Source organism: Peromyscus eremicus, chromosome 8b (assembly GCF_949786415.1).
Source record: "Peromyscus eremicus chromosome 8b, PerEre_H2_v1, whole genome shotgun sequence".
NCBI lineage: Eukaryota > Metazoa > Chordata > Mammalia > Rodentia > Cricetidae > Peromyscus > Peromyscus eremicus.
The window spans coordinates 37,599,379-37,611,660 of NC_081424.1; the positions used below are offsets into that span (position 1 = coordinate 37,599,379).

At 39.7% G+C, this 12,282-nt stretch overlaps 2 protein-coding genes across 2 annotated transcripts; one reads left to right on the top strand and one right to left on the bottom strand.

The window, feature by feature from the left end:
* Window positions 1-4,160: 4,160 nt before the first annotated feature.
* Window positions 4,161-6,229, bottom strand: LOC131918373 (small ubiquitin-related modifier 2-A-like). The gene is made up of 2 exons (XM_059272468.1): window positions 6,221-6,229; window positions 4,161-4,421 (listed from the first exon to the last, which is right to left on the bottom strand). Exons 1-2 carry the CDS (start codon window positions 6,227-6,229, stop codon window positions 4,161-4,163), a joined length of 270 nt encoding a protein of 89 aa, XP_059128451.1.
* Window positions 6,230-6,517: 288 nt separating this feature from the next.
* Smim28 (small integral membrane protein 28) lies at window positions 6,518-11,347 on the top strand. Its single transcript, XM_059272470.1, has 2 exons — window positions 6,518-6,628; window positions 10,985-11,347. Exons 1-2 carry the CDS (start codon window positions 6,518-6,520, stop codon window positions 11,345-11,347), a joined length of 474 nt encoding a protein of 157 aa, XP_059128453.1.
* Window positions 11,348-12,282: the final 935 nt, after the last annotated feature.

Genomic DNA, 12,282 nt, shown 5'->3' on the forward strand with positions numbered 1-12,282 from the left:
AAAACAAAAAACAAAAAGTAAGTCTTTACTGATTTAATTTTGAAACATTTGTAATTGTTATTCTAATTTAAATATGACTAGATTTTCCTTGGTTTCAGCTGTAAAAAGATAAATGCCAGATGTTTGGAAATACATACTATAGAATACCATAAGTTATAAATTTCATATCCTTTTTTTTTTTTTTTTTGAGACAGGGTTTCTCTGTGTAGCTTTGCGCCTTTTCCTGGAACTCACTTGGTAGCCCAGGCTGGCCTCGAACTCACAGAGATTCACCTGTCTCTGCTTCCCGAGTGCTAGGATTAAAGGCATGCACCACCACTGCCCAGCTAAATTTCATATCCTTTTCCTTGATAATTCTAAAAAATAAAATCTCAAAAAATATTTCTCCATTGTAGATAGAACTAAAAAAAAATGGGGAACCAATAAAATAATGAAAAGACTTAAAAAAAAATGGCAGGAAGGAAATTTCTGAGTGTTTTCCGTCTTTGAAACGGTGACTGTAAGAGTAGACAAAATCATCAAAATTGGTTGACCGGGAACTTAAGACCATTCTCACTGCCCTTTCCCACAAGTTCATCATGAGCACACAGGAAATCTTCTTTGCAATGTTCAAGCATGCACAGCTGTTGTTATTGGCTATGTTTCATGCTGTCCCTCACAGCTCTTGGCCTTATGTCTACTTGTACACTCTGACCAGTGACTTCCTGATCTCCCTGGCCCCCAGCACCTAGTCACCACCCTTCTGGTTTGCTTCTGGACAGTCAACATTTCCATATGTCACATGTAAGATTATGTGATATTTGACACCCAGCTCCTGATTTAACATAGATCTTCTTGGTTCACACAAGTTGTTGCAAATGACATGATTTCTCTTTTTAAGGCTGACTGTTCATTTTCATGGTGTATAATACTCCATTTTTTTTATCCATTTATCATTAGTAGATACTTAGACTGATTCCATATCTTGGCTATTGTGAATATGGTAGTATCTTTGATCTATTAATTTTCTTACCTAATAGTGGGAGTATTTTCCCTTTTATGTTAATCATTCCTTTAGAGCTTTTAATTTTCTATGAAAACCTCCAATCTCATAAGTGCCTACGGTCTTCCAGGGTCTTCCAGAGTAAACTTCATATCGATAGCTTCTATTCTTGCCATTCTGAGCTGTTGTCTTTTTAAATGACCACAGGGTTTAGTTTCTTTCATCCATGTCGCCAGTGGACTCAGTCAAACTGTCGCTTCCTTCCAGATTATCAAGGCAAGCCTTCAGCAAGACCACGCCAGATAGGTGACCCTTGGGTGACCTCCTGGATCCCCATGGAAGTCTGATTCAGGCAGGGTGATCTGTCACAACAGTGCCTGCAGCCTGCTGATTAGTTTGTCTGTCACCCTAATCAGATACAAGCGTATTTAATTCCTGTAACCATATCTTAAGACAGTGTGTTGATGTGTTTACTAAGATTCAAATGTATTTACTAGCTCAGAAATTTAATATGGGGGGAAATGTCTACCATTTTACACTCTGTTTGGTTCATTTTTATCTCCTATTAGTGTCTTAGGAAGTTTTCTTCATTGCTAGCCCCAAAAGCAGCATATGAAATAGAGCAGGCAAACTCTATTCACAACTAATAAAAGGAGAAAAATCCAGGAATCTCAGCTGTTTTTAAAATCATCGTAGCAAATCAACTATACAGAGCACAAGGAGATGAAAGAAAAACAAAGTGGGGAAAGATAAGTCCGTCTGAGAAGACAAATAATGAAATAGGAAATAGAGTTCTCTACTCATGCTTTCCAAAGGAGACTAGAAGGAGCTGATGTGATAGTTAGTAACCCTGGTATTGTAATTAACACCAAGCCGTAAATGTCCTGAGCAGAGCTGGGTGTAGTTCAGTAGTAGAGCCTTGGCCTAGACTATGGGTCATGGATTCACTTCCCCTCAGTCCCCCCAAAAAAGTTCTGGGCAGTGAAATGTGAGCTGGCTAAGAGGTTTATGGAGCTCCAATACCATCTCTTGCACTCATGGAATCACAGATATCCTGTATGAGACTCTGCTCTTTATCATTCCATCATGGTGGAGACTGAGCTCATTAACCCAACCCTCCCCTGAGAAGCCATTGGCAGCTACTTGAGAAGGGGAGTCCTTTTCTACAGTGAGGTAGCCACTAGTTAATCGCCCATGCTTCAGTAAACAACTCCCCACCCATGCTCCTGTAAACAATGCTAATTAAACTCAGTGGGTCCTACACACACAAGAGATTAAAACAGCGGTCCTGCTGGGAAGAAGAGGGTTCAGGAGGAGGGGAGGGGATGAGAGAGCAATGAGAGGGTGTGTATAATCTGATCAAAATACATTATATACGTGTATGAAGCTGTCAAAATTAAAATTTTAGATACACTTAAAAAACAAGGAAATGTTCTTTTTCTGTAAAAGCCTTAACAATAAGCATATGTTATGAAGGTTAAAAAGAAACCAAAATAGAAAACCACCACCACCAAGTTTGATGATTAAAATCCACATAGATTTTAGAGTTGAAATCCAACTGTATAAAAAGGCAGCAGCAAATCCAGGCCCTTGGCTCTGTCAGCTAAGCATAGCTCACAGAATCGTGAGTCACAGCAGAGGTCAGGATTGTGTGTGTCTCCTCAATGAGTTCTTGTATAAATCAACTAACAACTCTGTGATTTATTTTAGAAAGAATACATAGTTGATTCAATAACCGCTGGTATTAGATTAACCAGCATGCTACAGGAATTCAGAGGAAATAGCCCCTCATTCTAATTTGGGTAGAAATTATAGGCAGGAAATTATAGAACATTACCTCAGAGCGGCTTTAATACCCGCCCCCCACTGTCAGCCTCACTTCTGCACTACAAATCTCTTTCTCATATTCATGACTTTTTGTTTTGTTTTGGGTCCCACAGAACTTACCTAGGACTCCCTGTGTGACCATGGGTTTGGAACTATGTGTTAGAACCTCGTAGGTTCACAGCTGGATACTATGCTACACCATCTACCAGGATCTGTTAGTTACTAATAGTTCAACAGTAAGTGGTGGAGCCTCATGAGGCCCCTTCCCATCCATAGCTGACAGTTGGGTGAACCTGACTTCTGTAGGGCTGGTGTCAATAGGCACCATTACTCTGGGCTCATAAGTGACAAGGCTATAAAGTGCTTGGAAGATGGCTTTCACAGCCCTTCTTCCTATCTTCCACCCCTTACCTTCTTTCGGCCTCTCTTCTACAATGTTCTCTGAGTCCTAAGGGAGTGCTATAAATGTCTCCTTTAGGGCTGAGCCCTCACCCATCCTTTATTTTCAATATCTGTGCATCCATGTTTCTCCACCTTCACCTCCATTCCCTTGCAAAGAAAGGCTTACTACCAAGGTCCAGCTATCAAAATATTAAAGTCTAACAATCAAAAGCCTCCTTTGGCTCACCTAATTAGCATGCCTGGTTAAAATTATACACCTCATCCTAACACAGGGTTTCCCATTGGGCCGGGTTCTCCTTCAGTTTTCTCTAAGATTAAGTAAGACCTTCCATCTTGGCAAAACCTTGTTAAGACACACAATTTTAGGGGAGATAAACAGTGGGATTTTTTTTTTCATTTTAAACAAGAATTTACTTTACAAGATGTTGACTTGAAGGAGAAAGTAGGATTCATTTTCAAGAATTACTCTTTCTTAAAGAGAGATTGTCCTGCAATGTAACAGCTACATACAAAAAAATGTATAAACTCATCGTTGGTTTGACAGAGATAAATGAAAGACATAAAAATCCTCCAATCGAACAAAGTATGCAATTAGTTTTGTGGTGTTGGGTTCTTCAGTTAAAACAACAACGGAAAAGTGACTTCCTGGAATATAGGTGAGAGCCAAGTGAGTGTGCCACTAAGGGAGAAAGGGGGTGTTTTCATAGAACAGTGCCTTCTTCCAGATCATCTCCATTTAGTGTCAGCCAAAACAGAATTTTGGCCGTTCAGGATTTTTGTTTCATTTTTGGTTTTGTTTTTCAGTGTAACGTGCTGTGCACATACACCAGTTACTTTATGTCCAGTCAAGGGATGGAAGAACAGGGTAGGACCCAAATTGCAGCTTTCTAATTGAGAATGTATTCATGATCTGTAACAAAATTCTGGAGTAGCGTAGCAGGCTCTCTGTCTAGTAGGCACTTCCTGTCTGTCCCTGGAACACATCTGTCATATTTGCATCCTCTGCTTCCAGCTGTGCAGGTGTGTCTGTTTCACCGATTGGTTGCCCATCAAGCTGGAATCCAATCTGCCTCACAGACAAACCCTGTGCTTCACAACAGGCTTTTACTGGCTCACTAACAGTCTGCCTCTTGACCTCATAAAGCACCAAAGAACCATCGCCCGCCACTTTCACATGTATATGATCGCTGTTCTCGGTCTTGGCTCCTTCCTTGGGTTAAGACAGGATGTGAAAGGGGAGATAAAGGGGGAAGCTCATCTAAAACACAGGATGTTTTTACAGGATGGTGAAAAAACAGGCTGTTCTAAAGGGTGTATGCGTGTGTGTGTGTGTGTGTGTGTGTGTGTGTGTGTGTGTGTGTGTAAAACATTCCAGTCTGCAGGCAAGCTCTGGAGGTAGACAATTCAATGGCTTCAGGAAGTCCCTAAAACTGACCAGATTCAATAGACCCCCTCCCTTCCCCAAAATACAGAAATAAGAAGGACTGCTGAGAGACACTTTCAGACAAGCTGAACTGCCTGGAAGAAGCTCAGACTTAGTTCTTTGGTCTGAGCTTTCTAACCCATTCAGTCACCTGCAGGTTGGTCAGTGCAGTTCAGGTTTCTAGGTGTCATGATCTGCCACCTATGTTGAGGTGGACTCTGGTGATTCAGTTGTCGTTTCTGCTCCTGTAAATAACCCTTCACTCATTGCTGTAATTAACCCAGTAAAACAAACTGGTTAGCATGTTGAACTTTGGTGGTATAGTTACTTTGGTCTGTGATCAGTTCCCTATCTGAGGTGAGTAGCCATTGGTTCACATCACCCCAGGAACAGTGCCACACAACCAGGTACAGGTGGCTGGATGCTTCTCGTATAATGTCTCAACAAACAAGGCAGTATCTTAACTGAAAGTACAAAGTCAGCTAACTGCACAATAAACAGAATAAATAAAAAGATAAGACAGGAAAGACTTGTATACGAGGATCCTGAGACGGCACTGGGAAACCAGGCAAACATTCACAACACAAGTGAACTAGGCAAGGACTAAGTTCCACCAGCAGGACAGCAGTCTTTGAAAAGTCACAGTAACTATGGGTCCTCCCGCACAAATTGCACCTATCTGTAAGTCTGTGACTCCCTAAAACATAGCCATAGGCCACCATGGGTCAATAGATGATAATCCTAATTAAGGAGAAAAAAATCCAAGTTAAGAAATATTTCAGTCTGTGACATTCACTTCATCCCCAACACCATGCCTGCTGTGGTTTAAATGTGTCCCCTCCCAAATTTAGGTATTGCCAATGAGACAGAATTGAGAGGTGGGCCTCAGAGGTCATTAGGCCATGATATCAACTCCTTCCTGAGTAGGACTGGTATCCTTATGAAGGTGTCACACAGCTTTATGACTAGCCAGATCTTCTGTCCTCCACCAGGTGAGGACACAGGAAACATCTCACCACCACATACCAAATGCTAGCACCTTGCTAGCGGACTTTGCTGACTTCAGATCTGTAGCACATCATGAGTTCCTCACTCTTAGCTACTCTGTAGCATAAACAGGCTAAGACAATGCTCCAAATATTAATTAGCACACACATGTAATTAAATATCCCCAAGTTAGCCTAGAAAACATTCAATCTGAAAATCTCTTATTTGAAGCTTGTCAGTATTTGTATGAAGTTTACAAGATAATCAGAAGGAAGGCTATTTAGATACTGGTAATTCGATTTTTTAAAAAATGAAATCAGCAAACATCACATCCAAACAATCTTAGCTACTGTCCGTCTGGCTTCTGTACAATTTTATCATTAAGCATCTTTCATCTAAATAATTCAGTGAAGAATTATTAATGGCCCTTGCTTCTCTACCAAATACCTCTTTGCCGTTCTGTACTATAGAATCCAGAAATCGTTGAGGATAATTCAGTCTGTGTGGTTTTGCTTGATCAGATATGTCTCTGAGAAGGAAATGGTAAGGAGAGGAGGCGGGTCTTAGTGACATCTAAATATGAATAGCTCTTGACTCACCGAGAGCATGAGACCATACTTTGTAACAGTTCAACGCAGGAACCTCACCTGGAATCTGTCCCACTTCTAAACACTTTCCAACCCTGCTGGTGAGAAAGGCCACAAAAGCCAATCCAAAAGCACTGAGTTTAAAGCCAGTCCGGAGAAGTCCCTCTGCTTGGATTATTTTTCCTGTTACCACTCATCGGAAAACAGGTTTACCAACACACGCACCCGGAATCCCAGCCAAGAGCAAGCAGCATTGTGGAGTCTGGACAGCAGGGTGGAAGGGTGGCCAGGGCATCAGCAGATGGAAACATGAGGGGACTGCTGGGCAGCAGCTGGAGGAAGTTTGGCCACGCTGGCCGGGGGACGTACGAGTGGCTAACCAGCGAACCAAGCCTGCCACTTCTGGAGACCCAGCTGCAGGTCTGTATCTATGGATTCAGCCATTCCTTCCCCCAAAGTATGTTTCTTAGATCTTTAATCCAACGTCGCCTGTGTTTTCAGGTTTTAAAACTTAGTGTGGCCACATTGAGTATTAAACTGATATAATAAAAATATGAGTTCTCTGGTTAGCAGTCTGTAAGAAGCAATGTGAGAGTATGTGGGGGGGGTGCTTAGCAATCACCAATGTATCATAGGAATATTTGTTCTATCAATTATAGATTGAGAGTTTGGGGAGGGCTTGGCAATCACCAATGTATCATAGGAATATTTGTTCTATCAATTATAGATTGAAGAACACCTGAGTCTAGGAACCAAGAGCTTTTTGAGGTATTTTAGATGTGTTCTTTGCTCAGTGTGCAATGTCTAGACACTATATACAAACTAAGAGGTTAGGCTGTTGTTCCTGACTGTGTGGTGAGCATGTGTCTAACAGTTGGTAGAAAACGCTGCTAATCTTCAGGAAGGAGGGCAGGGGATTAAGGAGTTTTCTCTTTTACTAAGAAATATAGCAGCTACTTGGAGTTGTCTGGCAAATCACCAAGAGAGTGTCAGTCTGAGCAACATTAAAGAAAAAAAATTATAGAAATCTAAGAACCAAGATGCTACAATCAGAGCCTAAATAAATGGCATGCTGACCACACAAGAAAGGGAAATAAACTTATTTTCTCATTTTCTAGAAAGCTGGAGAGATTGGTGTTTAAAATCTCCTAAACCTGAATTTATAGAAAAGCATACTGGTATATAGAAAGATAGATCCTTCACGTGTTATACCTTAATCTCAGTATTTTTCTAAAATGTCCCTTAAGTAAACACAAACCTCCGAAAATTTATAGAAGTTAAGAAGCAAGTTGGAGTACAGGAAAGGATTTTAGAGCTGATGAGCAGGAATAATAACTTTTCTGTATTAAGGGCACACAACAATTTCAATAATCATAACATGAATAATCAAATAAAGAAATTAAGAATGCTATAATGCATTTGCCCTACAACTCTGAAATTTTCTTAAGTGGAAAAATAGAGTACTTTGTCTCAAGAGATTGTAGTACTCTGCATGTTAAATAATAAAACAAAACAAAAACACTTCTAATACTATTTAGTATTTGGACAAAAGTAATCAACCAACAATAATAATGATTTCATTTAAGACTGTATTATTTTTCCTTTCCCAGTTTTTTGAAACTAATATTGATAATATTAAATGTGGCATCATTGTACACAACAGCATCTGTTACATAAAATCTTTTAAATAAATAGAATGTTAAGTATCTTTGTATCCAGTGCATATTAAATTTATCAAGTGTAATAGAGAATTTAAAATTTGATGACCATAGTAGACCAGAAACCATTATCATCTGTTATTGATATAGAATAAATTTTAAAACACATTGCAAAAAATGATCTGTGTTTTTTGGAGTGATGATTATTTTAAAGGTGATGGTAGCTTTAGCATATTAATGATTAAACTAGAAAGAGAAAATCAGTTATAGGTAACTTTCTTTTTTACTCAAATTTGATTTGTTATTTCAATGGATTCCTTTATAGGTTTATGAATCTTTATACTTTTATAATCAACGGCCTATGTTATGTCACAATAGATTGTAAGTATATTATTCTGATATTAACTAGATTATATAGAAGAAACAAAAGAAATCTCTAGTTTAAAAAAAGCAGCAGACACACACAAAATATATTACTATTTTTTTCTGAATATATACATATATACATAATAAATATGAATTTAGTAATGCTAGGTTTTATGCTTATCATATTTTCTATCCTTATCAATACAATTTCTAGGTTTCTCCTGGTTGTCTTCAGTATTTTATTTATTTATTTATTTATTTATTTGGTTTTTTTTGTTTTGCTTCGTTTTTTGTTTTTTGAGACAGGGTTTCTCTGTGTAACAGCCTTGGCTGTCCTGGAACTCACTCTGTAGACCACGCTGGCCTCGAACTCATCTGCCTCTGCCTCCCAAGTGCTGGGATTAAAGGTGTGCACCAATACCACCCAGCTGTCTTCAGTATTTTACTGTTAGTAAGTTTGAGTCCCCTGAAACATGAAGATAAAGATCCACTGAGATCTTTATGCACAGTAATTCACTTCGTTCCTTTGCTAATCCTCAAAATCAGACACCATTATTTCCATTTCCAAGAGGAGAAAACTCATGTCTGGAGATGGTAAGTGTTCTCCCTGGTCACAAAAGAGAGGGATTTCAAAAAGATAGCTGTCCAGCCCAAAGATCACAGCTGCTCTGCTTCTTAAGAAGGCCTTTGGTTTTGAGGCTGCTTGAGCTAAAAGCTCTGAATTCATACATTACCAAGAATAAAATATCTGGCAGTATAAGCACAGAATCAACCATCTCATTTTGAGCCAGAAAACACACATTGTAAAGTCTTTAGGGAATAAGAAAAGATTATCCACACAAAGCAAGATGAACCAGTCATCCTGCCCATCAAAATCAAACAGAACTCAAGTAAAAGTGAGAAAGGAGAGCATCAACTCTCACGATCGTGCCTATGCCTACTACTCTTACACAATGAGCTTGCTATTTTTTTTAAACATTTTTTAAAGATTTATTTATTATGTATACAGTGTTGTTTGCATGTATCCCTGCAGGCCAGAAGAGGGCGCCAGACCTCATTACAGATGGTTGTGAGCCACCCTGTGGGTGCTGGGAATTGAACTCAGGACCTCTGGAAGAGCAGCCAGTGCTCTTAACCGCTGAGCCATGTCTCCAGCCAGAGCTTGCTAGTTCATTTGCTTCTCTTTCTTTTTCTCTTTCTTTCTCTTTCTCTCTTTCCTCCTTTCTTTATTTTTAAAGATTTCTTTATTTTTTATGTATACAGTGTTCTGCCTGCGTGTTTTGCCTGCACACTGGAAGAAGGCATCAGATCTAATTATAGATGGTCGTGAGCCACCAAATGGTTGCTGGGAATTGAACTCAGGTCCTCTGGAAGAGCACACAATGCTCTTAATCTCTGAGTAATCTCTCCAGTCCTTATTATTATTATTATTATTATTATTATTATTATTATTGTTATTATTATTATTATTACTATTACTATTACTATTTTAAATACATTTTCACCTTTAAAATATTTGCTTTCCGGCCGGGCGGTGGTGGCGCATGCCTTTAATCCCAGCACTCGGGAGGCAGAGCCAGGCGGATCTCTGTGAGTTCGAGGCCAGCCTGGGCTACCAAGTGAGTTCCAGGAAAAGGCGCAAAGCTACACAGAGAAACCCTGTCTCGAAAAACCAAAAAAAATAAAATAAAATAAAATAAAATATTTGCTTTCCCATGGTTGCAGATATTTGCATTTTTACTTTGTGCTTCATTGATATAATACAGAAACTTTGAAATACATCCTCAGCAATTGATCTTAAAACAATATACATGCAATTACAACAGTATTTTTAGGCTGCATTTCAACTCTGCTATTGAAGCATCAATTCATGATATTATTTACTCCATCAGGAACCATTATTATTATTATTATTATTATTATTATTATTATTATTATTTTAGCTAACACTACAAAATTAAGATCTTTTAGGTTGTATGGGAATTTACTTGTAATTTGCTTGTGTGTTTTGACTCATGTACCCCAGGCTGATCTCAAACTCGCTATGTAGCCAAGGCTAGACTCATGCTTCTCCTCCTTTTACCCCTTCCCCTCCCCTAGTGCTGGGATTACAGATTTGAATCACCATGTTGGATTATGTGTGAATTCTTTTTTCTTAAAATTTCAGAAACTTTCAGGTCACAGGTGTGTACCTGTGATCCCAGCACCCAGGAGTCAGAGGCAAAGAGAATCTCTACAAGTTCAAATCTAGCCAGGATTACATAGCAAGTCTCTGTCTCAACATGTCCTACAAAAATAAAAATATCTAGATCGATAAATTTTCAATTCTATATTTGTCATAGCAATATTACATAATCAGGCTTAATTATAACTCTAAGTGCAGCTATCAAATCTGAACTCATCAATTATTCACATGTGGTATGAACTTATAACCATGTGAAATTTTGTTCCAGAATTAAAGATGAACATTATGTGAGTCTTCTGTGCCAACAAAAACACTGTTGACCTAATATTAAACAAAGTAAGTAGATAAATGATAAGGATTCCCAGTGAAAAGAATAAGAAGTATATTACTCTTAGAATACCAAAGTAAAAGCATTCTAACATTTTAACTTCGATATCAATGTGTGCTTGGACATTCTGAATGCACACTTGGGGGTGTCATTCACATTATTTCACCTAGGGGTCCATGAGCAACACTTGCAAAGCCCACCTTCCCTCATGTTTGAACTCCTTTTATTCCTTACTCCAGGGCACCCAGCAGCTGAGTTCCACCCAGGCGGATGTGGAGCCTTTCCTGTGCATCCTGCTTCCGGCCACCATCATGCTCTTCTTGGCCTTCCTGCTGCTTTTCCTATACAGACGCTGTCAGGCCCCACGGCCTCAAGGCCAGATATTCAGCATCGACCTCCCAGAGTCCCCTTCTGGAGAGGTGACTGACTTCTTGCCCAGCCTACCTTGGGGCAGCGAGCAGAGTGTCCCCTACTCTCCACTGCCGGTCTTTGGGACCCTGCACTTGACCTGCCTGCCACCCTCCTATGAAGAAGCCACGGGGAACCCTCCTGGGATAGACATCCTGGACACGGAGCCTCAGAATGGAGGAGAGTCACCCTGACCAGAGGACTAAAAGCTAACTCTCTGGAAACCCTTTTAAAAATGTTCCCGACTCTTACAGACCGAACTGGGAAAGAGAGGCCATCCAGACCCAAGGAGATGTGACTCACTGCCGCCCCACCCTAGGCTACTTTCCAAGTATCAGATTTACCTACTTCCCAGTTCCTTAGGGAAGAGGTTCTCCCAAGTCCTTAGACATAACTGAGCTCCCCTAAATCAGTAACACCCCTCAGAAATGTGGGAAAGTTGTGTGCTGAGAAAAGAAATGAACGGTCGGGTGACTGATTTAACTAAATGACTGATTTATAGCTTAGGAGTCGGTTCTGAACGGTCAGGGAAAAAAAGCCAGACTAGCTAAAGGTCACTGCTTTTTTTTGACTCCACATAAATTTGTTTTCCTAAATCAGTTTTGCAGGGTCTCTTAGCTTTACTTCTGTGACCATTTCATGAAACATTGAGAGTTCTAGAAGAATAGAAGACATCCCTAGAGCTTCGGGAAAAACTGTACTGGTAATGGTCTATGTTTCAGTATAAATAGAAATAGAGGTTTGCAAATATTTTAGTTAAAAAAAATAACCCTTTCTCGTATTTCCTTTTTGTATGGCCCTCATATTTGTCCTCTGGTTCAGTTTCTGGAGCGGGGATGGAATTTGTCCGGGTTCCATGGGAATGTCTCCCAGGGCACAAGTGCTATGCCGACGTGCTGGTTGCTATAATCTTGCCTTGTCTAACTATTTTTCGTGCCATGTCATTTTCACACACTATAGCACGACTGTATTGCATTAGAACACCATCATGGACTCTGCTGTTGTCTTCGCCATTGGAAATAAAGGCCAAAAAAATTGGGATCACATGGTTAAACGGAACAGATTTGCCTCTAACAGAAACCTCGTAAACCGCATAATCCCAACCCTGGCTTTATAGACATCAAAACTA